Source organism: Mytilus californianus, unplaced genomic scaffold (genome assembly GCF_021869535.1).
Source record: "Mytilus californianus isolate M0D057914Y unplaced genomic scaffold, xbMytCali1.0.p SCAF_6, whole genome shotgun sequence".
In the NCBI taxonomy this organism is placed as follows: domain Eukaryota; kingdom Metazoa; phylum Mollusca; class Bivalvia; order Mytilida; family Mytilidae; genus Mytilus; species Mytilus californianus.
The window spans coordinates 67,519,567-67,545,626 of NW_026262712.1; the positions used below are offsets into that span (position 1 = coordinate 67,519,567).

At 31.1% G+C, this 26,060-nt stretch overlaps 1 protein-coding gene across 1 annotated transcript; it reads right to left on the minus strand.

Annotated features, from left to right (window-relative positions):
* Positions 1–208: 208 nt before the first annotated feature.
* LOC127705927 (CD82 antigen-like) lies at positions 209–24,515 on the minus strand. Its single transcript, XM_052210277.1, has 9 exons — positions 24,417–24,515; positions 22,163–22,245; positions 19,881–20,072; positions 18,300–18,374; positions 15,791–15,901; positions 14,116–14,188; positions 11,771–11,934; positions 9,274–9,357; positions 209–5,262 (listed from the first exon to the last, which is right to left on the minus strand). The coding sequence occupies exons 2-9, from the start codon at positions 22,217–22,219 to the stop codon at positions 5,182–5,184; spliced, it is 837 nt and encodes a 278-aa protein (XP_052066237.1). The 5' UTR covers positions 22,220–22,245; positions 24,417–24,515; the 3' UTR covers positions 209–5,181.
* Between the last annotated feature and the right edge of the window lie 1,545 nt (positions 24,516–26,060).

Below are 26,060 nucleotides of genomic sequence, written 5' to 3' on the forward strand. Positions count from 1 at the left end.
ATACATTGTTTTAGAATTCTTCTGTTCCTTCTTTTTAATGATCACTCGTCAGTCAACACTGAGGTTGTGAGATCGGACCCCAATCATAATTGATTGGTTTTCCTGCCAAGTCAGTGGTTTTCTAAGGGCAATAACACTCATTCCACTGAATAAAACCTTGTTACCATGAAATAGCCAAGAGTGCTAAAAGTAGTGTTAAACACAAAAAAACAAACAATGCTGTTTATTTGTAAATGTCCATATGCATCTACCATCTACATAGTATTTCAAGTTCATTCATGAATAATGCACAACTGTTGAAGCATTGGTTTATTTACAATAAAAATATATTTATATAAAACCTTACAATGTTGTTCATAAAAAGGCAAGAGTAAATGAATACAAAGATTTTTATATAATAATTGCTTGATAATAATCATATGATAAATCTGTATATAATTGGAATGTCTTGAATGTGAATATTTTACAGTGTTAACAATGTCCTAATTTAGAAGTTAACAACATATATAATAGAGAATACAGAAGAAGAGACACATCATATCTATAAATATATGTATGGTGTGTATGTAACAAATAAATAATGCAATTGTTATGGTAGACTAAACAAATTTAAATTGAGTTATCTTTCTTGATCTTGGAAAAACTTAATAATATATGATATGTTTGTTATGTAACACCACAAATTAAGTTTCTGCAAAAATAAATGAACAAAAACAAAATAAAAAACAACAAAAATTGTTAAAAAAATCAATTGTTGAAAAATTCAATTTATTATTATAAAGCTATCAAAATCTAGTATCTAATAGATGATGAGGAAAACAAATTTTTGCTTGTTGATTTTTTAATTTTAATTTCAAATTTATTTACAATTATAGTTATTAGATAAATAATTGAATCATTCTTTTAAGTTGCCCAATCTTTCAACTTCAATTAATTTTTAATTTAATTTAATTAATATTTATATTAAATATTTCATTCAGTTTAATTAATATTTATATTACATATTTCATTTAGTTTCAATTCATATCATCTCCATTACCAGAAAAACTTTTTTACTATTTTTACTATACCCTGATTTTTCTATGTAATTTACATATTTCAAGATCAGACATATTCCATGCATTTTTCAACTATCAGCTTGAAAAACTCTGTATTCTTTTGTCAATTATTCAAGTTTACCAACAGTAGTAAGCCTGTTTTATCAACAATCGCATTGATGACATAAAAAAAACATTGTCTAAACCAAATAGTTTGACGGAATGAAACATATTTGAATCAAAAGTATTGACAATACTTTTAATGTTGCTCAGGCATTTAATTAACTGATAGAAACATATTATATTTTTTTCTAAATCAATAAAAAGCATTCACAACTTGAAAACAACAAATTGACCCTGAAAAAATGTGCTCAATATGATTTTTTTCAATATTGAACCAAATCATCGGCAGATTTACATATTAAAAAAATATACATGTTTCTTTGTTTCACAAACACTATGCATAACACATGCATATGATATGTTGAAAATAGTAATCCTGATATTTTTTCTATTTTTATTATGATCTGCATAGAATATGTCATGAATGCTACAAAATATCCAGAACAACACATATTTGATGCAATAAGATTAAACATTAAAAATTGGTTCAACATCATGAAAAAAATAAGTGTAAAAAAATTTAAGTCTTTGATATAACATGAAAATAGATTGTGGAATTCTGAAAAAATTGCTTTCAACTCAAAAGTTCTGAATTTTATTAAGACAACTATAATCTACAACATGAACTAATATATAAGAAAAAGAAGAAAGGAAAAAATCTTAATAAAATCCAGATTTATACCTTCAAGGAAATTATCTAAATGAATATCTTTAATGAAGTTTTCAGATGAAAGTCGAAGTCATGACATTGGCTTGACATAAAGAGTATGATTATCTGCAACTATTGATCATGTGATTAATTATTGTCCAATTACCTCAAAGGTTTGTGGTGTAAACAAAAGTGTATAAATATTAATTTTTTACAAAACAAATCAGGAATGTTACAAATGGAATAACAATCATACAAATTTACAATATAATCAAAGTACAAATGTACAACAAATATACAAATCTATAAATCATTACCAATATAATAATCTACAATACTGTCACAACCATGGAGAATAAGCATCAAGCTTTGTATAAAAAACATAAACAAATGCTGCAAAGATTTATTTGCACTTCTGAACATTATTTTTATCAGATGATTTGATTTTGATTTTTGGTGTTTTAACGCCACTTTTAAGCACCACTCTTGGGCTATTTCGTGGCGGCCAGTTTTTATTGTTGGAGGAAGCCAGAGTGCCTGGAGAAAACCACTGACCTTCGATAAGAAAACTGACAATCCTAGTCAATTAAGATTGGAGTCGAGTGCACCTGCACGAGCAGGGTTCGAACTCACAACCTCAGTGTTGACTGGCTAGTGATTACATTAGTAACTACTTAGACCACTCGGCCACCGAGGCCCCCTTTTTTATCAGATGAAACAAAAAGAAAAGAGTTATTAAATGCCCAATTTGATACTATAATTAAGATTATTATACAAACATTATCTGGAGCATTCATTTTGTATTTTAAGAGAATTTCAAAGATGATTGCATTGTTTAACTTGGCTGAAGTTTAAAAGGATCAGTTATAAGTCATTAATAGTTCAAAGGTTATATAAAAATTTACAAATAGGAAAAAAAATTACCAAGGATTTTGGCTAAATGATATGTTGAAAACAATACATGAAAAATTTCCACCAGTTTTTCTGGCAGTGTAGGCTCTGCCTAGCATCATGTTCCACTGAAGAATCTTGATTAGAAGTTTTGCAGTGAATTCAAATTTAAATCTATGTTCATTTTAGGGCTATTCCATTAAAATGTATGTGGGAGGGTAGGAAGGGACTTTCAAAATATCCCTACAACCAAGAACCATTTTTTAGATAATTTTGCATAATGGTAATAGACGCATACTGAAAAAAGACCCATGACCCACATTCAATAATTAAACTTCCCTTCCTACCCTCCCACATACATTTTAATGGAAGAGCCCTTACTGGTTAAACTGATTAATTTGATCTGTTTTGCTATTTTGACTCAATATAAAAGTCAGAACAACGTTCCAACATGCACTGATATCTAGGTAATACTATGTGTCTAAAATCATGGGGATGAATTTTGTGCTTAATGACCCCCTTCCAAACAAGTTAACACATAATGTTTATTATAATTGAATACCACATAAGAAATACCTCTTCCTGTATATATTTTTTATTGTTTTGGAATACAATAGCTTATAGAGATGAACATGCTACCTTCTCCATATATGGTTAACAATGTTTGTTCACATTTCATCCCCATGAATAACATCTCTGGATCAGACACTGATAAATTTTGTTATTAGCTTTATATATCATGATTTAATCATTAGAATACTTTACTTGAAGATTTATTTGACTTTTCAACATAACATTTAAAAAAAAAAGATTTCATATGAACCTTATCATTTTTTACATGAATTAATGCACTTTCATCCCTTTTTCCAATATAGTGCTAAATTTATTTTAATTAATATTTCAGGCATGTCAGGCATATAATTCTAGCATTTATCTCCAAATTTTTTTTTTCAAAAAGTTTCCATCATTTATTATGATAAGAATAGTTTATACAACCAAAGGAAAATTGTTCAGAAAGACAATACCAAAAGTTATCTTCCCTTTACCCCAAAAATATCTATGTATTATTTTAAGGAAGAGTCTGAGTTCCAGAGAAATAATTTTACAATGCTCTGTTAAAAAGAACACAGAATAATGGCACATGATTAAAACAAGTAAGAGATAATTGAAGCACTTAAACACCTAATGGAGAAAAACACACAAGTGACACATAAAATACACAAAAGACTATACATAATACAATAAGGGATAATAAGAATTGACAAATATACCATACAGTACAACAGACTGCATCAACAACCAGCACCTAACTTCTCTAAAAAAAACCACCAGACATACAGACAAAGACAAACAGCAATGAACAACACATGGACCAGATAGCCTAAGAACAGACATAAAATCAGACTTGTCTTTCTACCTCAAAAATCATATAATACTATCTACAATCAATTGTTTTCTATAATCATGAAAATGGTAGCTGATCCCATAAAATATGTCAAACAAAAAACTTTTTAAGTATGGTTTTTACATTATTTTACAGTTTGATGTTGGTTCTATGATAAAAATTCTGAGGCTATGAATATGCTGTTTTATTATTTGGAAATTTAAATGATCTTGGGATAATTTTCATCAGCAAAAAATCATTAAACCCCAGTATTGGCCTGATATGAACATCCTCTTTACAAATAATGCTGGATGGGTCTTTTTCATGCCAGGAGTGTGACACACTATAAATACAAGTTGTGCATTTGATACATCCCAAAGATACACTCCCTTATTGGAATATTTCCACTTCCTATGGGGAATATTTCAGTTTTTAAATGTTCGAACAAGTAAAAAGTCAATACAAAATCTTCATATTATCTGTTAAAACAATGATTTAATTCATTACTTTAACTGAAACTGATCATGACATAATAGATGTATCCTGCTGTTGGTACAAAATGAGATATTCTTTCGCGATATAAAAAATTAGCACCGAAGCATATAATAACCATACACACACTTATCATTTACACAAAGTTCATCTGATGTAAAATTATTCACAACGATAAAACATAAATTTGAAAATTCCTAAACATTGTAATATGCATTAGTGGCACATATTGACAATATGAAATGTATTTCCACTGTGTGTAATGTATTAACTGTAGATGTTTGACAGAATCCCATCTAAACAAAATTCATCAAAAGGCCTTTTTTAAACTATAGAGCTTTTATGCAAAGATAATTTAGTAATGAATAAGTAATATTACTCCTGAAACTAAATTTAGTTTTCAACTGAATTTCAAAAATAACTAGTCACAAAACACATAAAAAAAATTACTCAGATTCTACGGATTAATGTTTTGTCACTGAGAATGAAACGATTACACACTTTTCCGATTAGTTATTCAGTATTATCAGGAACAGATTACTATGTGTTACAATGCTGTTACTATGAGATGAATTTAATATAAGGTCTTCTATGTATAGCTAGGTTCATCGCTCTCTTGTACTGACTGGTGTAAAGTCATAGGTTATTCTCTTATATAAAAGGATAGAAAATACCATTCCACATATCTAAAAGAAATAAAAACATTGTGAATCTATTATAAAGATCAATACCACATAAGGGTCAGAGGTCATTCAGGCCAAATTTATAACATATATCTATAAAAATATATAGTTACATATTGGTAAATATTTGACTAAATTACTTTCAAATGTAATGAGAATGCTGAGAAAAACATATTTTATATTCTGAGTTTATAAAAGTTTTACAGCATTGTATCATTAAATGATATGATCAAATCAGCTCTAATGGGATTAATTTGGCATGTGCAATATTGATCATGTATCCCTGCTGATATTAATACAGATTTTTTGCACATACAAAAAATCTGTATACATCTCTTCTAGTTCCAAATTATCTAGATCTCACCTTTGTTTTGATATATTCCTTACATTTGTTAAGTATTTATTTTACTTAAAAAGACATTTAAAAGTTAAAATTATGTTTCATGTTTTAGTATGATTTTAAAAGAAAAATTTTCATGGTCTTCTAATGAACCATGACTAAAGGTACAGAGCTAAACAATCTCCATGGAAATGAGATGTGCCAATGCTAATACAACTGCATACAAAATATCATTGACCTACCACTGGTGGTTCCCCATAAACTGATCCAATCACAGACTTATACATGTAAAGTAAGCAAACATTTCAAAGTCATCTGACCATGACTGTCTGAGGAGGCAAGGCCAAATAATCTCCATGGAAATGAGATGTGCCCATATTAATACAACTGCATACCAAATATCATTGACCTACCACTAGTGGTTCCCAATAAACTGACCGAATCACAAACTAATACATTGTTGACGCAGCCCTCGCTGATGCTGGAAACAACATCTATCAAGGCAAGACAACATTGACAACAAATTCCCTAAATTTATAACAGGGCTAATACAGAAACAGTTCGCTAATTACACAACATATGGCACTTAAACCAGTGGAAATATTCCTTTGTCAAAGAAAAACAAAACAAACTAGTTACTCTAAAATAATAGTCACTATAAACAAATTTGAATTCAAGTTCAGTACATTTCTATATAAGTGAATGATGATATAGGATATCCATAAATGAGACAGCAGCCACAAAACGAAACACATACATGCTACGTGGAATCATATATTTATGGGTTCCAATTTTCATGGATTGAGGGAGAATTTCATCTTAATGAATCTTTGATTTCTTGGTTTTGCCAAAGTCTGCATAGGAGCTTATAGAACATTTGTACTTGGTATACTGAAACTAACAAGCATTCTGAGAGTATTGCATGGCAATACATAGTCCCCTACCGGTTAAAAATTAATTGTACTGGAACAAAATGCTAACTTGATATATAACTTGTCATGGTGTAAACTATACAACAAATATCAAGTCAATATCTTCAAGCATGACGAAAAAAAGTCCAAGGACCATAACTCTGCAAAAAATCATCAAACCAAAACGAAATTCAAACTTGGTCTGTAACTTGTCATGATAAAACTATATACCAATTATCATATCAATATCTTCAAACTTGACGAAAAAAAGTGCAGAAAACTGATTATTTGAGTGAATTTTCTAAGTCCAAGGGCCATAACTCTGCAAAAAATCATCAGATTGGAACAAAATTCGAACTTGATCTGTAACTTGTCATGATAAAACAATTTACCAATTATTAAATCAATATCTTCAAGAATGACGAAAAAAAGTGCGGAAAACTGAATATTTGAGTGAATTTTTTAAGTCCAAGGACTATAACTCTGCACAAAATTATCAGACCGGAACAAAATTCGAACTTGATCTGTAACTTGTTATGATAAAACAATATACCAAATATCTAATTAATATCTTCAAGCATGAAGAAAAAAGTGTGGAAAACTGATTTGCCGGACTGACAGAAGGACAGACAGACAGATGGACGGAGTGCAATCCTAAAGTCCCCTTCGACTTCTTCGGTAGGGGACTAATAATGAATCCACAGTACATGTATTTCAATTTAAAATATAAGTTACAAGAGTTTCCTGCAAACATCCCGATATGCATTTGTCCATTTTTGTCTGGTCTTGGCAGAGTCAAAAAATGAGACATAGGTATGCTTTTTCCAGCGTTGGCGGCGGCATCAACAATGTTTTAGTTTGTGATAACCTAAGTCTAGTTTATGGTGAACCACTAGTGGTAGTTCAAAGATATTTGGTATGCATTAGCACATCTCATTTCCATGGAGATTATTTGGTCCTTCCCCCTGTCATGGTCTATTGACTTTGAAACTTTTGCTGAGTTTACATGTATTAGTTTGAGATTAGGTCAGTTTATGGGGAACCCCTAGTGGTAGGTCAGTGATATTTGGTATGCAGTTGTATAAGCATTGGCATATCTCATTTCCATGGAGAATATTTGGCCTTGCCCCATCAGTCATGGTCTATTGACTTTGAAACTTTTTCTTGGTTCACATGTATTAGTTTGTGATTAGATCAGTTTAAGATGAACTGATAATGTTATGTCAATGATATTTGGTATGCAAATTTATTTATTGGCAGTCTCATTTCCATGGAGATTATATAGCCCCACCCTCTCATCATGGTTCATTAACTTTGAAACTTTTACATAGTTTACAAATTAATGTTTGTGTTTAGGTTTGTTTAAAGGGAACGACTTATGATAAGTCAATGGTATTTGGTATGCAGGTGTATTAGCATTGACACATCTCAGTTCCATGGAAATTGTTTAGCCATGTTCCTTCAGTCATGGTCCATTGACTTTGAATATTTGCATAACTCACATGTTAAAAGTATTGCTATTTTTATTTCAACATTTGCATTATCAAAATAACAAAAAGGCAAGGACATATCTCTGTGTTAACAGTTTATTTAATGTATGCAATGTGCATTTCCACTGTCTATCATTATCTTATACATGTTTAATTCCTCTCTTATTTTTTGAAATTTGTAATTGCTATAAAACTACATACTGTAAATTCAGAAATTATTGCGTGCATTTATTATTGCGACTTTGTCATTTTAGACTAAAATGTGATTTTAATTTTTGCGATATTGAGAAACATCCTGTTTAATTCATATAAAAAATTTCAAAATGGGAGTTTAAATTATTGCGATTATAACCCTGTCGCATTTTTCGCAATAATAAAAACATCGCAATAATTTCTGAATTTACAGTAGTGATTACCAACAATATTTTATTTTAATCTATTCATGTTGATCCTTTGATTATAGTGTATGCTTAACAAATTCATTACAAGTCCTTTTACTTTGGTACATGTATCATTCTTATATGATTTGAATATTAGGGAATATGTTTATATGATTGGTTGAGAGGGGTTCCGGTAGTGGCTCTTGACGTTATTTCTTTTTCAATAGACGATGTTGACCAAACTACTTTCTGTAACCTAGTAAACAAGATGGCGGCGATAATAACACAAATCGGCTCGACATTAAAAATATCTATTTTCACTTTGCATTCATTGTTAAATTAAATAATAAACACAAAACATTCATTTGAATGATAATAAGATGTTTTTGTAGTTTATTTTTTTTCAGATAGCAAATTTCATGGAGTATATTTTATTGCATTAACCAAAAAATTTATATACATGCGATAGGCCAATTCAATGACACAAATATACAATTTACCTGTGATAGAAGTTACGAATTGGAAAATTAAATTCCTTTTCTCCAATTTTACAGAATTATAAGGATTAAATGTCTTTTTAAAGGAATTCATTGGTGTATAAACTGGACCAAGTCACTCACAAACATCTCATAAGACTTTTATTTGTTTGTGAGTGACTTGGTCCAGTTTATACACCAATAAATTCCTTTAAAAGTGTGTTTAATCCTATAATATAGTCTTTTCTGTATAAAAGTCAATATGACTTTAACCATGGTTTACAATATCATATGCACATCATGTGTATTGACTTCATATTACATTCAGTATTCACTATGAAATTTTGATTAAATCAGTTAAATTTGTTTTATAGATTTACAATTTCACTACACTATGTTTCAGTAGCCTAAACATACCAATATTACGGAAAATCCAAAGCCCATTCCTACCAATACCTCTGCATTTCCTTGTACAAAATTTACAGCTGCCTGGTAACAACCCTGTAAAAAGAAAGCTGCTTAAACATCTGCGTTGCTTTGAAATCTGCTTCATGTCAACAAAATACAAAAAACCAAACAAACTTTCATTCATTTCTATTCTTAGCGTTTCCATAAAACCTCTATTTATATGTAAATTTCCACACTCTAAAATTCAACAGCCATATATGTATATACCAGTTTTTTATTCTTTGAGTGGTTCTTCAGCAAATTATTGATAAAAGTATTTCTTTGTCTAATTTTTCAAAGAGTTTTGCAAGATTTCAATGTATGCCTTTATCAATGTTGAGATCATACTAAAAAGATACAATCTTGAGGATAACAAATGTAATTATAGCATAGAAAAGTCACTCTTATCATATTGTGAAACTACATCATTCGTTTATTGGCCTTTTCAAACAGTTATTTGACATGCAGTATTAAATTACAAAAAGTATCACACTCTTTAATCTACATGTACCACAATTTCTGGTGAATCTAATCTAGATGAAATAAAAAAAACATTCTTAAAATAATTTCCTGGTTCTTGCATGGGATCTATGTTTGTCGATTCCATATATGTGGCAAAACTTAATTATTGTACAATTTTAAAACAAACAAGAGTGCACACGCTGAAATGTCTCCCCTGCTTTATTGTTGACATTGATTTTATGTTGAAAATCTTAAAGACAAAGGTTTTACTAAATGCATTACATTTTTAAAGATCTATGACAATGAGGTCAAGGTCAGATAAATCGTGTCAGACAGACATGTAAACCTTACAATCATTTCATACACCAAATATAGTTTACCTATTGCTTATAGTACTTGAAAAACAGACAAAAACACAAAAACTTAACATTGACCAATGAACCATGAAAATGAGGTCAAGGTCAGATGATACCTGCCAGACAGACATGTACACCTTAGAATCATTCCATACACCAAATATAGTCGACCTATTGCTTATAGTACTTGAAAAACAGACAAAAACACAAAAACTTAACATTGACCAATTGACCAAGGAACCATGAAAATGAGGTCAAGGTCAGATGAAACCTGCCAGACTGACATGTACCCATTACAATCATTCCATACACCAAATATAATTGACCTACTGCTTATAGTATTTGAAAAACGGACCCAATCATGTAACTTTAACCTTGATCACTGATCCACAAAATGAGGTCGAGGTCAGGTAAACTCTGTCTGACAGACATGTAGACATTGCAAGGAACCCATATACCAAATATAGTAATCCTATTACTTATTATAAGTGAGAAATTCACATGAAAAAAACTCATTTTTTTTTTTTAAGCAGTCGTTGAACCCTGAAAATGAGGCCAAGGACAATGGAAATATGATTGATGGAAACTTTGTAACATAAGGTATCTGCATACAAGATATGAAGCATTCAGGTCTTCTACCTTCTGAAATATAAAGCTTTATACAAATAGTTTACAGATAGTAATACCTATGTCACGCATACAGTGACTTTTGTAGCAGGTGAGACAAAAATTAAGCCTCAATATCAGAGTAAATACTCAGGCTATTGAAAAAAATCACTAAAGTCTTTGCATATATTTACCAAGCATTTCATATCTAAATTCTTATGCATCTGTAATAGTTTACTTTATGGGCCAAATTCACCACCTATTATCCTGTCTTACTTACATAGAATCAATCGTTAAAATTTAATAATCATCACAAGACAATTGTGGACAAGAATGTGTCCATAATACACGGATGCCCCACTCGCACTATCATTTTCTATGTTCAGTGGACTGTGAAATGGGGTCAAAACTCTAATTTGGCATTAAAATTAGAAAGATCATATCATAGGGAACATGTGTACTAAGTTTCAAGTTGATTGGACTTCAATTTCATCAAAAACTACCTTGACCAAAAACTTTAACCTGAAGCAGGACAGACGGACGAACGGACAGACTGACAGACGTACGAACGGACACACAGACCAAAAAACATAATGCCCCTCTACTATCGTAGGTGGGGCATCAAAACAATATCTTTTATTTACATTCATCATTCATTTCAGAATCTCTAGTATTTCTCACTGTGTAAATAAGAAAAGGATTACTATCCCTGTCTTCAAGTATTACTCGTGGTGAAATAAAGACCATGGTTTTAGTACATGTCTTCATCCTAAGTAATGATTTCAAAATGTAATGAGACTAGACAAAAGTTTAAATACATAATAAAGAGTTGTTCTTATTAATTACCATGAAAAGATCACATGCAAGAATTGATTATGTTCACTATGTTTTAAAAACAAGCAGGGGCGGATCCAGCATTTTAGGTTAGGGGGGTTTTACATTACTGTGTTTTAAAGACGAGGATTATTTCCCCTTTCTTCGAGGACTTATTCCTGTGTAATAAAGACCAGTATCAATTCCTTTGTCTGAAAAGTATTACTCACTGTATAATATAAAGCAGGGTTATTTCCCCTGTCTGTATCAGACCCTGGTGCCATATGTGTAGATTTCTGGCATGTCTGCAGGTTAACATACTGTTGATATCTTTCTGTATACACACAACAAGACTCTGGTACATACTTTATTTCTCCTCTCTGTACACCTTGCTCTGTCATAAAATTCAATCTTCAATTATTGCATACAATATCTCATCATCAAAAATTATCAAAAAGCTTCTTGATAATAAATATGAGTTACTAATCCCTTTTCCAAATGATTTAAACAAAATAGACTTTGTATAAGTTTAAGTCCTTGAACAAATCCTCTTTAACTGTACTTTCTAAATGATTATACTTAACTTTATTAAGGGAGAAGCAAAATTTGTGTCCCCTGCGCAACGGGTTGCTGGGGACATAGAAAAACCGAGGGTCCGTCCCTCCTGTCTTAGTAGCGCTCTCACATGAACAATTCTTGCCAGATTTTTATAAAACTTATATCATAGATTTATATCAGTGATGTCTCAAACGAGTTCGAAAATCAGTGCTTATCAACTATTTTGAAAAGGGTTATGTCCCTTGGAAGCATTAATTATATAGAAAATTCCATCGTTAGCAATATCATGTGTACAATTCATGCCAAATTTTTATGAAACTTATATTGTAGGTTTATATCAGCAATGTCTGGGAAAATTTCGAAAATCAATGCTGATGAATCATTTTGAATACATGGGGAATGTGTTCAAGGGACACAGATGATGCCCCCGCTTGCATATCATATGAAGTTATAAAGGGACATAACTGAAAAACAGTAAAAGTGACACTACCCAAATTTGTACTTGATATGAGTTTTGTGGTAATAAGGATTGTGTATAAGTTTCATAACATTTGGTTAAGGCAAACTAAAGTTAAAGAACAGAAACGAAAAATTCAGCAATTTTTCCATTTGTAAACTGGCATAACTCTAGAACAGTAAAAGTGATACTACCAATATTCAAACATGATCTGTATTTTGTGGTAATAAGCATTGTGTATAAGTTTCATAACATTTGGTTAAGGCAAACTAAAGTTAGAGAACAGAAATGAAAAATTCAACAATTTTTATGTTTATAAAGGGGCATAACCCAAGAACGGTAAAAGTGACGCCACCCAATTACAAACTTGATCTGTATCATGTGGTAATAAGCATTGTGTATAAGTTTCATAACATTTGGTTGAGGCAAACTAAAGTTGGAGAATGGAAACGAAAAATTCAGCAATTTTTCCATTTGTAAAGGAGCATAACTCTAGAACAGTTGAAGTGACGCCACCAAAATTCAAACCTGATCTGTGTTTTGTGGTAATAAGCATTGTGTACAAGTTTCATGACATTTGGTTGTGGCAAACTAAAGTTAGAGAACGGAAACCAACTTTGGGACATACGTACAGACGGATGTACAGACGGACAAAGGTAAAACTTAATGCCGCCTCCGCTACGGCGGGGGCATAAAAAGAGTTATGCCCCTTAGTAATATTAATTATACGAAAAATTGCATTGTTAGCGCTCTCATGTAAACAATTCTTGCCAGAATTTTTATGAAACTTAAATAATAGGTTTATATCAGCACTGTTCCATGCAAGTTCTAAAATCGGTGCCAATTATTTATTTTTAAAAGAGTTATGCCGCTTAGAAATATAAGTTATATTGAAATTTGCATTGTAAGCGCTCTCACATGTACAATTTTTGCCAGATTTTTATCAAATTCATATAAAGGTTTATAAAAGCAATGTTTCAGACAATTTCGAAAATAAGTGCAGATCAAATAGTTTTAAAAGAGTTATGCCCCTTAGAGATATAAATCATATGGAAATTTGTATGGTAAGTGCTCTCACGTGTTCAATTTTTGCCAGATTTTTATCAAATTCATATCAAAGGTTTATAACAGCAATGTGTTGGACAATTTCTAAAATAAGTGCGGAATCAAATATTTTTAATGAGTTATACTCCTTTGGAAATATAAAATATATCAGAAATTGCTCTCAAGTCTTCAACTGTCTCAGATAATTTTAAAAAGCCCTTCCTTGGACACATAGAATATATGTGCAACACAGGAGATATTGGAACTCTGTTCTTTAATGACATTCAAAATACAATCGAGCCTTCAGCTCTTGGGCTGATATTGAACCGAAGGCTGATAGAACATATGATATGAAAAATGCCATATAATAATCTGATAGTATTCACAATGCAGACATTATGACAGCTAGTCCAACCAAGGCGACTTACAAAATTATTTATGATATATGCCAAGCACTATATGACATCTAAATAACCACTTAACACAGATTAACTGTTCAATACCTAACTGACTAACCTATTTGTGTTTTGTAAAACCATGACTCTCTATATAATCTGTAATCACGGTCTTCTACTGCACAACATCGTAACTGAAATATAAAGTAGTGATTGATTGATGGTTGCTTAACATCCAACAGCAAATATAACATACATGTTCTGGACAATAATATGCTAATATAAATGAATAAGAATATTTCCTTCTTTATACAAGACAGACATAGTGAGTTGGATTTTGAAAGTGCTGGCTCAAGTTTGTCAAGGTTGTCCCATGTTGAGCAGGATCTGCTAACCCTTCTAGAGCACCATCATGTTGCTCATTTTTGAGTTTCTATGTGGTGTTGTTGACTCATTATCTTTGTCTTTTGGTTGTTTTCGTTTTCTGCAGTACTGTAGTACTCTGTGACTTATATGATTTGAATTTCTCCTTTGGTATCTTCCCCCTCTATTTTTCTCTCACAAATTAACAGATAAAAAATATTTAAAAAAATGCTTCGCTGGGTGCAGCTTGATACAACTGCAGAGGTCGAACCCTGAACAGTTGGGGCAAGTATGGACACAACATTCAAGCTTGATACAGCACTGAATTTGGATTGCGATTAAATATTTGACACAGCATAGGTTTCTGACACAGAATGAATGTGGTCTAAAGTTTAAAATTTTTTAATTTACCTATTCAAACCATATCATTATTATTTGCTTTTATATATAAATCAGAAATAACCCATTTAAAATGGAAAATTTTAAAGAAAAAAAAATCCCTCCCCCAAATTTTTTGAACCCCCTTATGATTCATCACCCCAAACTCAATCCCAGCCTTCCCTTTGTGGTATGGTACCTTGCAGTACAATTTCAGAGAGATCCATACACTTGAACACAAGTTATTGTCTGCATTCTAGAAAAATGCTTGTTTTTAGGCCCCTTTTAGGTCCCAAATTTCTGAACATTTAGGGCAATTACCCCCAAACTCAAACCCAGCTTTCCTTTTGTGATATGGAACCTTGTAGTACAATTTCATAAAGATCCATACACTTACACACAAGTTATTGTCCTGAAACTAGAAAATATTTTTGCTGTCGTATGAAAACTGGAAAAAATTTCTTTGGCACTCTGTATGTGCATGTGTACCTATCTTTTTATTGATACAACTATAACTTGCATGAGCTGCCCTTACTATAGCCCTTTCACCATGGTCACCATAATTTTACATACCAGAGAGCTGATAGAGGCAATTTGTTGAAATGTTGCATGAAATATGCTTGATATGAACATAGCCCTACCTGCAATGGCATGTAAACTACTGAATATTTCAAATTGGCATAAAAGTTTTGTCAATGGTAAACATGGTAAACATATACTTAAACTACAGAATCATATGAATACCTGTACTTCATATGTTTTATTACTGTCCATTTCAGAGGGTGGTAAAGGGTTATTTTCATGCAACGTGTTTTGCCATTTTTATTTCGCATGCAGCCTTGAAAAAGGTTCGTTATTCACCGTGTTTAGTGAAATGGGTAAAAAGATCAATGTGCAAGAAATTTTTAAATGTTCGTTCATCGTGAAATGGCAATTTTATTTCGCATTCTTCTGTGTAGATACCCCCCTTTATGCCCCTCTTTTCAAATATAAGCTATTTTAGAACAAGAAGTTATTCTAAACTGAAATTCTAGCTGTCAGCTGATGCAACTTACCAATGTCTGAGTCGTATCCCAAGAATGTGTAACTGTATCTGCCCGAGTTCCTTCATAGCCATAATAACTTTGTAATGTTGCTCTCATGGAAGCTAACATGGTGGATTTAATCTGAAAAGGTCATGTCAAATACAAGTAGTTAATAACTGTTAACATAAAAATATACACTTTTTGATTAAATCTCCAGAGTAGCAAATCTATCTTGGAGGAACATTTTCTTGGGAGAATTCGGTCAAAGGAATGATCTAATGACATTTATCACACTTTGTCATCTTACTTATAGACTTGAATGACTAAAGTCTATTTTATTCTCAACCAACATTCAATTCAATCTAGTCATTCATTAATTATTAGCTTAAGCAATATATCAGGTAGTCTAGCTAAGTACTCTATATTGTGTAAACAAACAACGATATAGCTATATAAATTGTCATATTTTTAGGATTAACTAAAGCTAACAAAGTGAGAGGTTTGTATACTGTAAATTCAGAAATTAAAGGTCAAGGTCAGTATGCTGCTTTTGCAAAAGTCAAACTCAAGGTCAGAGTGACCTGACTTTGATATGTAACACCCCATCCCATGATGTATCAACATACCAAGTTTGGTCAACCTAAGTTTTATGGAACAAAAGTTATAAGCAGGACACACATCAGACAAGATTTAACTCTTATAGGGGTCAAAGGTCTTTGTTTGTGGGGAGGCATAAACTACTGCTTGGACTGCCAGGGTTTGATGAAAACTGTAAAGTCTGCTGAAAACCTATGTCAAATGATAGCAATTGCTGACATTGGGGTTAAAAACATATAGTATCCATAAACAATAAAAACCTTTATTTCCTGAAAATCCTAATTTTTCCTAAATGATTGTCTATTAATATCTGCCATTGACCCTGAACTTTGACTCATTGACCTCACATTCAATTGCTGTCATCTCCTGAAGAAGCATTATCTATGCAAAGATCTAATTTCTGACACAACAAATGTCCAGAAACAAAACTAAATCCAAAATTTTCTATAAGGAAAATATGGTTCAAAAGATAACCATGATATCAAGAAACATCCATTTTTTTCAGTCTACCAATTGTCTGCTTTGACCTTGTGATTTATCTGTTTATTTGGTACATGTATACACAATTATATGGTAAATTTCAACTAATGGAAAAACAAATCTACTTACATTTTTGGCTTGATTAATTTTGTAATTGTATGTAATAAAATCTTTCACCTTAAAATATTGTAATTTATCGCTGTTTTACGAAATTTTCCTTTGATCTTACTGACTGATAATTTCCTTTCTTAGCACAGTAGAGTGATATGAAAAATCATCGCTAAAAACTAAGGGTGCACATGCCGTTGTCAATGTAAACATCAACGTTATCATAGGCAAAATAGCGATAAACAGATTATCATTGGTCATCTCAACTTGATTGCTTTTCTCACTTTCGCTGTATTGGCTCAAGCGAGAAAATCAATCTCGTTGAGATGACCAACGATAATCTATAATTTTGTTTTTTTTTCTTCAGTTAATCACACACTAACTCTGTCATTATTATCTTTACAAATTTCCACTTACAAAATTGACTTGTATAGCCTGCCACACTTTACATATGTTATACATGTACATGTATTTACAAGACAGCCAGTACAAAGATGTAGGAACAGACTGGGTTGAGAAACTTACAACTTTCTCACTGTAAATTACCGAATACAGTAAATTCAGAAATCTTTGCAATGTTTGCACCATTGCTAAAATTGTGACAGGATAGGTGTAGCAAAAAAAGAGACTCACATTTCTAATATTGATAGCATTATTTGTATGCAGCATTTTCTGATCATATACAATTATGATATAAAATAAATATGATATCCAACGAGGCCAATGGTCAAGGGTGAATGTCATATCTCTGGCATTGATAAATCATTGTATCAACTGAAATCAAAAGTCAACAACTGTTTTTTTTATAAGACTTTTTATCCTTCTCCAATTTTTTAGTATTTGCTCAAGATACTTTTAAAACTGCTCCCTGTTTTTATACTAAATATATCATCTGCTTTTGCAGTTGCTAATTTTCATGTTGAAATTGAAATATTCAATAAAGTTTACTAAAAAATAAGAAGAGGAGAAAAAAATACACCGAAATCAAGAAAAAGAAAAAACAGGATTTTACTTGACATCATAAAACTAAGTCATTGACGTTGCCTTTGAATATCTATATTTAGGTACACGGACGCCGTTCCAAATCCTATATTAACCTCTCATGATTTTTGCAGCGGTGACTATAATGTTTTATCAAAGAGGATTTCCTATGCTTTTAGCCAACGAGAAAACAGAAAATTTATAGTCATATAATAAATTGCAACAATTAATTCTCACATTTATGTCCATTGCTTAACAATCTCAATAAATGCACCCAAAAATTTCTGAATTTTACAGTTTTCATGATAAATATCAAATATCCTTTAACTACTTAGTGACCCTTTATAAAGGTCAGATGATTTGTGTTACTTACTTCTCCTTGAAATGCTGCTGCCATAATTCCAGCACCAATTAACATAATAAATGAGACTAGAACAGCTACAAAATACTAAAATAGAGAATAAAATATCTTAGTCATTTGATAAAGTTTTATACATTTTGGTAGATATTTGTAAATTGTATTATATGTTGACTACTACAATAAAGCTTACAAACTATCTAGAAATATGAGGATAGTTTTAAAAATACTTTTATATTTCAAACTGATTTGAAAAATATAAGTCACCCTAATTTATCTTTGAGGAATTTTTTTTTATAGATCATATAACCGTTCTTTAGTTCTTTGAATAAACTGTAGAACCAGATAAATGTTTTCCTTTGTAAAATGTAAAATATGATTATTCAAAGTGAACAGACCATTACTTAGGGGGAAGGTCCACAGAAATGAGTTGTGCCAATTCACTGCAATATAACTACTTACCAAATATCATTGACTAACCATAAATAGTTCCCTTCAAACTGAACTAATCAAAAACTTCATTAACTGTTGACGTAGCTGGAAACAGCACCTGATGTCTGACTTTGACAAGGCAAGACAAAGACTATCCAAACTCATTGATTCAATTTATTTTTGTTTTGTTTTTGTTTTTTTGGGGGGTATTATTTCAATCACTCTATCTCTCTCTCAGGAAAAAAAATGAAAAAGGGATGCACATAATTGTTTTTTTTTTGTAATCTTACAAAACCGTGTAAAATTTGGTTAATTTGCAGTGAATGAAGAGTAATTATCTCCTCCTTAAGTAAACATAATTTTGCAAAAGTTAACTCCCCTGGTAAGATCAGAGAACCATGATCAAGTCAATACTTGTATATCTTTCTTCAAATTTTCTTTAAGAATATGATGAAATGATGTTGTAAGCAGAAGCGTTTTCTAAGAAATTGATAATTAATTCTCAGTTTTGTTACAACAAATTTTAAAAACATATGAAAATGAAATCCAAGAGGCCTGTCAATGATGCTATAATAAGTTGGATATTTAATTTAACAGTTCTACCTGAATCATATTCTTGACAAAATGATATAAAATAAGCAACAAATCCTAGAGGGATTTCTCTTTGGTGATACGATAAGAAAGAAATTGAGTTTAAAGTGACTATTTTATTATGTTCTTAAGAAAATGACCAGCAATTAGCTCAGATTGATAATGCAACAATAAAAATGACAAATAAAAGCAAAAGAAGCAGTTTAGAGAAAGGAAAGAATTTTTATTCTATATGGTTTATACATGTATATAGATATATTATGATACATGTATATAGCATACAATAACTGTGTTTGGATATCTGCTTTTCAGGCTTGCCTTAACAATTACTCAAAATGTTAATGAATTTGAATTGGCAAGAAAAAAAATTCCCTATGGGTCCCATTGCAATACAATTCAAATATCTAAAAAATACTAGTTTTCCTCAAACCATGAAAATTAGTACCCACAATAATAAAGGAATCAACAATATACATTCTCTAAAAAGATACAACATCCTTTCAATGAAACATGTGTAACGACAGCTTTAACACAAAATTAAATGGAAATCTTATATAAGGGGAAATAACTTACAATCATAATATACATTCTCTTCATTTGTACAGTACTAAGGCATCCCCATATAGATATCAATATGAGGACAGAACCACATATTATCATGAGATATGCCCCAGCATTAAATAGGTCTGTACCAATTATATCTGATATGAAGATCTTGTCTACTGCTATCCATATCCCTATTCCTAACATAACTCCCGCTATAATCTGAAAAAAAGAGTAAGTTCTAATGTTACAATGGAGTTATTTGGTGGTCAATATTAAATCACTGATCAGGCTGAAGTTATGACTTTATGTAAGAACCTTTCATAATGAATTGTATTAGACTTGTCCTGAAATATTTCCATGAGGACAGGCTAAACACTGGAAAATCAAGTGTTTGACCTTAAGGGGATTTGGGACAGTTTTTCATTGTATAATGTTGTTTAATTTTTATTATGTACATTTTGTACCACAAAATGAGATAATTGAATCACAGTGCTTGTGAGCACTGACAGGAAAAGATTGCTTTCAATTTACCATTGTAAACTAAAGAAACATATATAAGCAATATTGTAAATTGGGTTATAATTAGATAATAAAATTATGGCAACAGATTAATTCATACATCATGGTCATCATGAACTATTTTCTGCAACTTGTGTAATTTTTAATAAAAATGTTTTCTTGACTAATTAATATGGTAAAAGACACACATTTCATTTTGTAAACATCTGAGCATATACTATCTTTAAATAAATTTAAAATTGCTGACATGGAATTGATAGGATCTAAAGAATGTACATCTCACTAAACTATGTTATGTTTGCTCACAAAACACAGGTAGAGAAGAAGTTGAACTACAGCTATCAAGCTGTTGGTTGTAGGGATTTTATTGCACTTTATGCAACCTTTACCCCAAAAACTCTCAATTTAAACATAGGTACAGGCTAGTTTTCTTGAAAATTGAAGTTAAATAAAGGAATTTTTTTAATTTTAAATTTTCTCAAGCGTATTATTAATATTCTGAACATAAAATACTACATGTAATATAACTTTTTATTTTAAGGCTCTGGTAAAGCTGAAAAGTAAAGACACTGGTAATATATGATTTTATAGTTTGTCTTGTCCTCAAATTAAATAGATACTGGAAAATCTTGTTTTGTACATTAATCCATTAATCAGGCTGTTTGTTTTCTCTTAAGAATTGTTGTTACATTTGTCATGTCAGGGCCTTTTATAGCTTGTTATAATGTCTATGCTGCATGGGTTTTGCTCATTGTTCAAGGCCGTATTGTGACCAATGATTGCTTTATTCTACGTGATTTGGTCTCTTGTAGAAAGTTGTCTTATTGGCAATCATACAACTTCTTATTTTTATATATAATATACATCTTTGAGGTCAACAAGGCATAAAATGTAGCTAATAATGTCATTAATGACCTATATTTTGAGGATTTGCTCCTACATGTATATACCACTAGATTCATCTTACACCACATCAAATGATTGTGAATCACTGATCATGAGCATGTATGAATTTATCTCTGAAGTAACATTGATACAAGTTTGTGCCGTTTGTGAAGTAACATTGATACAAGTTTGTGCCCTTTGTGAAGTAACATTGATACAAGTTTGTGCCCTTTGTGAAGTAAATGTTGCAGTGTTCTCCCCAGGGTCTTTTAGCATCATGGTAATGTGATGGTATATTTCTTGAATGTGATGCTATCTAAATTGGTTTTCTTATAGATTATGTTATGGTAGTGATGCTATATTTTTAGAAACAAGATGGTATTTCAAATTTCCCTGTTTACCAGGATGCTATATGAAATATCTAGGGAGAACACTGACATTGATACAAGTTTGTGCCCTTTGTGAAGTAACATTGATACAAGTTTGTGACCTTTGTGAAGTAACATTGATACAAGTTTGTGCCCTTTGTGAAGTAACATTGATACAAGTTTGTGCCCTTTGTGGTGTAAAATGTCAATCAGAGTGATGCTTCTATACGCATCCTTATACTACATGAACATGAAGTAGGATAAATTTGTATATGATTCAAACAGAGAAATTTCCTCCTTCTAATGTTTATTCATGCCTTCATGTATATATATTGTATTATGTAACATGCATAATAATCAATGCTAAATTAAACATATAAATATGTTCAATAGGTTTAAAACTTTTGTTTTCGGAGTGTCCAATCAATACCAATACATATATTTTCTTTAAACAATAATGATAAATTTAAGTTGCTTAACTGGTATTAAATACATACATTGAAGTACTACAAGTATACATGACCTTAATCTACTTACAAAGAATAGAACATTGGTAATTGTCATAAAAATCTTCAATACTTGTCTGGAAAGCATTCTGCTGTTTCATGTAGTACTTTGATCTACAAATATATTGTAAACATAATTTCATCTGGCATTAGAACTAAATAAAGTGATGTATCTTAGAACTACATGTACATTAAGTTACAATGGGTGTATGGACAATGTGGCAGCTGTCTTGAGCCTAAAATTATCACTAAATATTTTTACTTAAACCAGCAAACTTTGATTTTAGAAATGCAATTTATTTCCATTTTTTTTTTTTGTTTGAATGCAGACTTTTTGTTATTCTATTGGAGTCAGCAGCTATAGGGGAGGATTGTAGTTGGTTTCTGCCTGTCATAATTTTTTAATCACTGTTTTGTCATACATTTTGTAAACCATGCCATTGGTTTCTCATTTCAATTGTTTCACATTTTGTCAGAACCTTTTGTGACTGACTACATGTATATGTAAGGGTATGTGTTTTGCTCATTGTTGAAGGCTGTTTTGTGAACTATAGATCGTTAAATCAAAGTCATTTGGATTCTGGTGGATAATTGTCTCATTGGCAAACATACAACATTTCCTTTTTATATACATGGTGGAAAGACTCAATTCCTTTTGAAAACCCCTGCCACCTCTGCTGATAGAATAATCATAAATATACATGAAGATGGGTTTAAAAAGAAGCCTTGCAAGTTGCAAAAGAAGAACACATATCTAGTCAGAAAGGACAACCATTATACACACTATCTAAGTATTGATTGGTTATTCTTTGCTTAATGTCCAGTGGCAAATATTTCATGAATGTTTAGGACAAGAACAAATTAACAGTTTCGACAAATTAACAATACATACAATACATGTAGGTAGGTCCTGTAATAGGGGTCAATAAAGGAAAGCGGGAAATTTTGACTGCCACTGGAAAATGAGGGTAAATTGGATAGGGACAGAACTTAGCCTTGAAACAGGCCACCTAAGGACCCCTCAAAGAGTTGTTGCAAGGGTTTTTAACATGCAGAGAGGGTAGGGTAAGAACATGCATGTTGATGCATTGTATAGGATGCAACCACTTGACCACAATTGTAGGGATATAAATTTCCTACAAACGCAAAAGATATATATTGGATTTTAAGAAGTATTCGTCACCTTTCTTTTTTGCCATATATTTCATCATACATGTGTATAAACCACATTTTTTTTAAAAATTATTTTGAAGGCATTATTTGTTGGATTTTTACAAAAAAAAGTGTTTAAAGACACAGACTCGTCTAAATATAAAAATAAGAAGATGTGGTTACCAGGTATGATTGATAGCCAATGAGACAACTCTCCACAAGAGACCAAATGACACAGAAATTAACAACTATAGGTCACTGTACGGCCTTCAACAATGAGTAAAACCCTTATCTTCTAAAGTATATTTGTTTATTTGGTCAAAGTTTTGTCATCAATTATTATTTTCTCTTGATATGAATATATCTAAATGGATTTAATTTGGTTGAAATCTAGAGCAAAACACTCCACAACAAAAATATAACCAAATAAACAAATAAGTGACAAAGCCTGGGACAATTCCTCACTCTACTGGAATAAGTTGATGAAAAACCAACCAGAAATGTCACCACAATATTTCTTTGAAATATTATCGTTTTATATGAAATCCAGGACTATTAGTATAATAGTCCCAGATGAAATACATAGTGAAAAATCACAAACTTGAGACAAATACTTTTGGCCATGTACTGTAAGCAGGTAAATGCAACATTAATTTTTTTATATGAAGTCAAGGATTTGTATAGTAAGATACTATACAAATCCTTGATATTATTCTTTTCATGTAATTGAGATTCCCCCAACTTTTGGGATTGTCAATATTGAGTAAAAAATAAGATAATAAGATTAAATAATGAGTCATTTAGTTATTTTTGAAAAACTCTCACATACACATGATACATGTACAGTCAGTGTTGTGTAAGAAAAATGATATCACAATAAACATTAACTGACATTTTAGTAATTTTTAGTTTGCTTGATTTCAGGATTGCAGTTTATTCTCGCCTGTTCTTTTTACAGTTCTATAAAAAGACTGAAACATAACTGATTCAATTGCTATAAACGGCATTTTCCAGTTTGAAACTGAGTCACTTTTATAACCTGTAAAAATTACCTGTTTGCTTTTGTAAGTAAATTAATCGTAAAAACACGTTTACCTCAGTTTAAGTCATTCACATATAACTTATTTACTTACTTCTTTCAAATTTACAGTTGGTTATTAATTACAATTAAGCTATTTGCACATATATTTTGAATTAGGTTTAATTTTCCGAACCGGAAGTATTACCTGAATAGGTAAAAACGTTCGATATTATAGGTATGCAGATACCGGTCTCATTTCATTTCAGCAGTAAAACTAGAATGTGTTCGTCCTTAGGTATCACATTGATTATCAAGTTTTTACATTAAAAGGAGGAAATGCATTTAAAAAAGTGGTAAAATCTTATTTTAAGTAATCAAATGAACTCATGGTCAAGGCTATCAGATGACATAGCTCAGAAAACAGTTATACACTATATGGTAGTCTCACAGGCAGACAAGTACAAATAGAGACAAGTGCCTAGAGTAGTCTGCCTATAACTTGTACGCCTATAATTGTACTTTACACGAATGACCTACCAGACACTTATACTTATTCGCAATTGATACACAAGACGCTAAAATATCCTGATTATAGGAGACGAGAATGATCATGATATAAATATATTACAAAAAGACATTAAACAGCTAGAAAACTGGAGTAACACATTAGTGACACTCTAAAAATTCCACTTAGAAAAATGTAAGAATATAGGCCTATATATGTGAGCAAAAGCGCAAGAGACGAAATAATGCACAAATAACACTCTGTTGAATCGAGACATGACGGCAGATGTAAAGAAGAGAGCCATGACCAGCCATAGAAATGAAGATTTAATCTTTGATAATATAAAAATAAGAAGATGTTGTATGATTGCCAATGAGACAACTCTCCACCAGAGACCAAATGACACAGAAGTTAACAACTATCGGTCACCGTACGGCCTTCAACAATGAGTAAAACCCATACCGCGCATAGTCAGCTATAACCTGTATAAAAGCCCTATAAAAGACAAAAAATTAATGTAAAACAATTTTAAACGAGAAAACTAACGTTAGCATGTCAGGTTGTGAAAAAGTAAATAAAACCAAAATCCACTATGAAACCAGGTTATCAGTTTTGATCAAATTAATTCTATGCTAATGTAGAGACCTGAACTCGGCTTGTAAAATTAATCTTATTGAACATGAAAGAAGCACCAATACTCTGAGCACTAAAATCAAATACAAATAAAAAATTGGTAGGGTTCCACTCCCTTTTTTTACAATTTCAAAGATAAAAATGAAATATATATTTGTTTCTTCGTCAGACAAATTTTTGAATGATAGAACTATACTTTCCACTTTCGCGAAGAGTTTTCTCTACGTTTTTTCCAAAATCTGACACTTTCAATTGGCAAATGTACTTCACCATTTTATTAATGAAAGGAACATAATCATGTTAATCTTTGTCATGTTTGCCCTAAGGGTAGTTTACAGTGGATCCCGTGTTCAATATCTACATTATTACTATTGCTTGATCATGGTTATCTTATTTCAATAAAATTGGTTTACCGTCGTACATCTGTCAATAAAAAAGATCAAATCATTCTTTTTTTCAATTTTCTGTAACTTAGGTTATAAATTTGTTTCCATTAGGATTATTTTGGTTATTTGAAATAAAAAACTATCCACCAAAGTTCAAATGAAGTGGATTTAAGCAATTACAGGCTACAGTACGGCCTTCAACAACGAGAAAAAACCATACCGTACAGTCGGC

Excerpts from the sequence above, each read along its gene's own strand:
- LOC127705927 (XM_052210277.1), bottom strand. The coding sequence starts at position 22,219 with ATGCTTTCCAGACAAGTATTGAAGATTTTTATGACAATTACCAATGTT. Across the intron at positions 20,073-22,162 it reads TTACCAATGTTCTATTCTTT|ATTATAGCGGGAGTTATGTT; the intron begins GTAAGTAGATTA and ends TCTTTTTTTCAG. Across the intron at positions 14,189-15,790 it reads GGGATACGACTCAGACATTG|TTACGATGTTGTGCAGTAGA; the intron begins GTAAGTTGCATC and ends TTTATATTTCAG.